Source organism: Notothenia coriiceps, unplaced genomic scaffold, assembly GCF_000735185.1.
Source record: "Notothenia coriiceps isolate Sejong01 unplaced genomic scaffold, NC01 NC01_scaffold00000339, whole genome shotgun sequence".
NCBI lineage: Eukaryota > Metazoa > Chordata > Actinopteri > Perciformes > Nototheniidae > Notothenia > Notothenia coriiceps.
Genome location: NW_011333040.1, coordinates 21,836,430 through 21,841,474, shown reverse-complemented (window position 1 = coordinate 21,841,474; position 5,045 = coordinate 21,836,430). Strand labels below are relative to the sequence as shown.

At 44.8% G+C, this 5,045-nt stretch overlaps 1 protein-coding gene across 1 annotated transcript in view; it reads left to right on the top strand.

Moving 5' to 3' along the window:
- Window positions 1-659: 659 nt before the first annotated feature.
- Window positions 660-5,045, top strand: part of LOC104952310 (furin-1-like) — a 20,738-nt gene continuing 16,352 nt past the window's right edge. Inside the window, exons 1-3 of the mRNA XM_010779117.1 lie at window positions 660-745; window positions 844-954; window positions 1,700-1,793. Of these exons, the coding sequence (XP_010777419.1) occupies window positions 660-745; window positions 844-954; window positions 1,700-1,793 (291 nt within the window). The remainder of the gene's footprint in view (window positions 746-843; window positions 955-1,699; window positions 1,794-5,045) is intronic.

The window sequence follows — 5,045 nt, the reverse complement described above, 5'->3', positions numbered from 1 at the left end:
TCGCTCCTGTCTCCTGTCTGTCTCTCTCTTTCTCCTGCTCCCGGAGACCCCGTCATCAGGATAATGAATTTCACTTATTGCAGATTAACGGCATAAGGTCTGTATGGTAATAATGGCAGAAATTAGCTCTTTGTCACCCCCTCTGGATTTTCCTAGAGGAGGGGTTGGGGAGAATGAAGGTTGTTACGGCCCTTCTGCCTGAGGACTGTGATTTTAACAAGAGGGAAGTGAAAGAGAGAAAATTAAATATGTGAGGGAGAATTAAGACTTATGAGGAGGAGAGTTCTGATGCAAGAAATGCAGGTTTAAAGGAGGAGAGAGAAGGAGATTTTAAAGAGGAAAGAACACTGAATAGCAGGCTGCTCTGCGGAAGAAGAGGGCAAAGAGGAAACATGAGAGCGGATGATTCAATAGAGACGTAAAGAGATGGCTGGTAAAGTGGAGAAGAGAGTGTAGGCAGCGGTCACAGAGTCACCAGGCAGCGACGCCGCTTAAGGGTCGCCCATTGTGTCTCCAGCACCCAGATTGGGGTGGTAAAGAATGAATAATGAGGCTTGATTACAGTCCGTGAGATGGCACATTGTTCGGAATCCATCCTCCGGGCAATTACAGGCGGTACACACAGCAGCCCTCAGCCCCGGAGAGAGAGGGGAGCGATCATGTCAGAGGACAACATCATCTTCCTCAATGACTTGTTGCTTCCTCATGTCGGAGCCATTAGCACATTCAGCCGCCCACGTATACAGTAAAAGCCTCCAGATCACATGTGTGTGGGGATATAAGGATTTTTTTTCTGATTGTATAAACAAACCCATATGCTTTTATGTTCCCTTCTTGTTCCAGGTATGGTTTTGGATTGTTGGATGCCGGGCTGATGGTGCAGCAGACCACGCTCTTTAACACAGTTTCTCCACAGAGGAAGTGCATCAAAGATGTTACACTACATCCTACCAGGTAATAACTTGAATTAAATGTATTTATATAGCACCTTTCAAAATAACCCAAACCATTTGAAAATACACAGTTACAATGTGCCAAACCATTTAAAAACAGAATACAGAGAGTAAAGCAAACTAAAATGTTATGAAACTGAAATCGTAGAAATTCTTTAAAATTTGATTAACTGTAAAAAAGACGATACCACGTTTGCATTGACTACAAAGGATCTATCCCCTTTTTGAATCTGGACTTTAGAACAGCAAAGGAAGATGCATTCAAGGATCTCAGTGTGCAGCAAGGTTCTGTCTCCTAGCCCGAGTCAAAATCCAAGAAGAAGTTTTGAATGAGACGGGACACGTATGTTGGCCGATGCCAGAAGCGCACTTTTCTTATCAGCACATTTTAAAGGTGGATACATGCTTCGAGATGTTCAGGAGAAATACATGGTCTAGTTCTCCATATGTCTCTGAGATGAAGAAAGCAGGATTGAAAGGTTTTGATGGAAAATACCACTTTCGACTACACACTAGGTTTTTAACCCCCTATAGCTGCTGATGTTCTATTTATATTGCTTTGCATCACATGCCTTACCTGCAGAACGTCTTCTTCACAGGAATCAATAATCTTTCATCTTATCTTCAGACATGCTGTCACTGCTTTGTGTGTGTCTGTGTATTTCAGGGTGGATAAATGTTTATTATTCATGCATAAAGATGTCTGAGGTCTGACTGACTTATGTAATGTTTTTTGTATTGGTTAGGATCCTCTCTCCAGGGGGCGTGGTCAGTGTTGATATAGAATCAGATGCCTGTCGTGGGAGGAAGAATGAGGTCAACACTGTAGAGCACGTCCAGGTCAGGATTTAAAACACTACAGTGAACTATATGTTTTCTTAAGGAGTCTCGTTGGAAACAAATATAATAATGATCTTACAGAATTTTAAATTGTTTGGGATATACCCATATGATTGTGAATTAGATGAGAAGGTTGGTATTTTTAGAAGCCTTATCAAGCAGCTCTTTAGCTTAGCTTAGCATAAAGATAGGAAATAGGGGAAAACAACTGACCAGGATCTCACTTGTAAACTGAACATTCTGGCCGTTTCTCAATCTCGAGGATTCTGGCTTCCAAGCCAATATTTCAAGGATACTACGTCATCGAGTGCCGCCGAAGGACTGTTCCAATCTCCAGCATACTTGGAATTCCACCGAGGCCGCGTCCTTTGTTTGGGGGTAATTTCGAGGCTGCACATGGGTAGACTTCGCGTCCTTCAAATCCCCACAATGCTTTGCACACGGACCAATTTCCCCAAATCTGTGGCGGAAAATGTAAGGCCAAATCCGGCCCATGAATTCATTTTCTGTGGCCCCATTGCAAAGAATATTATATGTTTATTATACAGTTACATGATGATTTACAGAAGCACGTTGCCCATAAACTACATGTCCCACAATGCATCTCAAATTAGACTTTTTTTCTAGAANACTTAGTTCATGAGAACTTTTACCCCCATTTTTAGTGCCTGCTAGAGAGGTGGTTCTTTCCTGGGGAGAAAAAAGTTCCAATTTCTGATTGGCTGGGCGAATTGCAAACCACGCCCGCAAAAACTCTGACAAGTTTTGTGAAGCCGCCATTGTATTTGCTGGCATTAGCATTATTAGCATTAGCATTAGCCCTGCGCACCAACAGAGAGAGAATAACTTATGGCAACACAAAAGAAAACATGGAGATGAGGAGGTGTCGGCGTTCCGGCGATTTACTCGGAAGGCTTCAGCAGAAGCTGCTGGGAGTCCCAGCAGCTTCTACTGAAGCCAGTCCCCAACTCCGGGGACTTCCGGCCGGGGACTCTTCTCTCAGGAACTTATTCCGGTGTGAACGCGATCGGCTCTTTAGTTCCATGGCGGTAGTGCTGGCGCTAAGTGCTGGCACTAAGTGCTGGGAACTAAGTACGGCATACTACTTGGTGTGAAAGCGGCTAAAGTCTCAATTTACAAATACAAACATACAACACACAAGTGTAAAATAAATAATTGAGTAGTGACTTCTTACCGTATCCGTCCACACAGCCGCTTTTAAACTCGCCCTCGAACCTCATCCCGTCGAAGCACGTGAAGACGCCGGCGCCTTGAAATTTACCCTGCACAAATTCACCTTCATACCTACAAATAAAACATCAACAGAAAAAACAAATACATGAAATGTCTCGCCTCAAATCTTTGGAGAAACTTGTTTTTGTGTACCGATCAGTGTTAAATAGGAAGGCTAACGACCCAGTGTTGAAACAGCTGAGCCAAAACCAAAAAGCTGCTAACTTGTTTTTGTATTTATTAATAAAATAGACTTAAGGTTAACTAAAGTCACTCTTAGCTGCCTTCTTTTGTGGGAAATCATTCAACATAACTCAATCATTTATCAAACAGAAACACCAAGAGTAAGAGATCACTATATGATTTTTGCTTTTACGAATTTAATCATATCTCCGATTCAGAGTCAGATAAACAAAATATTTTAAGACGTTAGCGTGGGCTTTGTAGTTTACGGTTCATTATTTGATCAACTTCAGTAGCAGCATTATCAGGAGTTTAAAATATAATATAATATATCTATATTGTCATCATACAAAGTATAACGACATTTCTTTGGCGACTCTCACTGCAGTAAACAATAGACACAATAAATAAATAAGAGTTTCAGACTGATGCTGTACCTTTTCTTTCCTCCTGCAAACAGCTAGGGAATTTGCAGTAACTCAGTAATGAAGCTCAGTGCAAGTTCAACCAGGAAGACCGTCTTTACTCATTCATTTACTATTTCCATGTTACTACTCTCTCTCTCCTCTCAATAAGTGATCGGGGGCGTCACTCCCCAGCTTAACCAATCACTTCGCTCTATTCTCACAAGCCTATCATAGCGCTCCGCTAACTCTTTTAAATCGGCTCTTCCCTCTGACAGCTGTCATTTCAGGTGACTCGACGCAACCCTCCTCCACCCCTTTTCACCTCCTGTCCCTCTGAATCCAGGGTCAAGCTAAGCCCCTCCCCTTCAGACCGAACCCAACTATCCATTCACCACCACCAGGGTCAAGCTAAGCCACTCCCCTTCAGACCGACCCCAACTATCCATTCACCACCACCAGGGTCAAGCTAAGCCACTCCCCTTCAGACCGACCCCAACTATCCATTCACCACCACCAGGGTCAAGCTAAGCCACTCCCCTTCAGACCGACCCCAGCTATAGGTACCACCGCCAGGGTCAAGCTAAGCCCCTCCCCTTCAGACCGAACCCCAACTATCCATTCACCACCACCAGGGTCAAGCTAAGCCACTCCCCTTCAGACTGAACCTAACTATCCATTCACCACCACCAGGGTCAAGCTAAGCCACTCCCCTTCAGACCGACCCCAACTATCCATTCACCACCACCAGGGTCAAGCTAAGCCCCTCCCCTTCAGACCGACCCCAACTATCCATTCACCACCACCAGGGTCAATCTAAGCCACTCCCCTTCAGACCGAACCCAACTATCCATTCACCACCACCAGGGTCAAGCTAAGCCACTCCCCTTCAGACCGACCCCAACTATCCATTCACCACCACCAGGGTCAAGCTAAGCCCCTCCCCAACCATCCATTCACCACCACCAGGGTCAAGCTAAGCCCCTCCCCTTCAGACCGACCCCAACTATCCATTCACCACCACCAGGGTCAAGCTAAGCCACTCCCCTTCAGACCGACCCCAACTATCCATTCACCACCACCAGGGTCAAGCTAAGCCCCTCCCCTTCAGGCCGACCTCAACCATCCATTCACCACCACCAGTGTATAGACCCCGGGGCGTTTCATCGGATTGGTTCGCCCCTCCCGAATTATACTCCCGCACAACGGGGCCTAATCGCCAAAACTCAATTACATTCATTTGTGTATTCCTGGCAACACACATCTATTCTTACATCAAAATCGTCTCTCCTGATTGAAGTATTGTTATTTGCAGCCACCTGTTTTGGCTGGTAAAAAGCTGCTAAATCTGGGTCCCTGGATGCATCAAATCACACATCTTTGAAACCAACTTGTTTTTTACCGAGCAGTCATCAAATGTATTCATACCCCC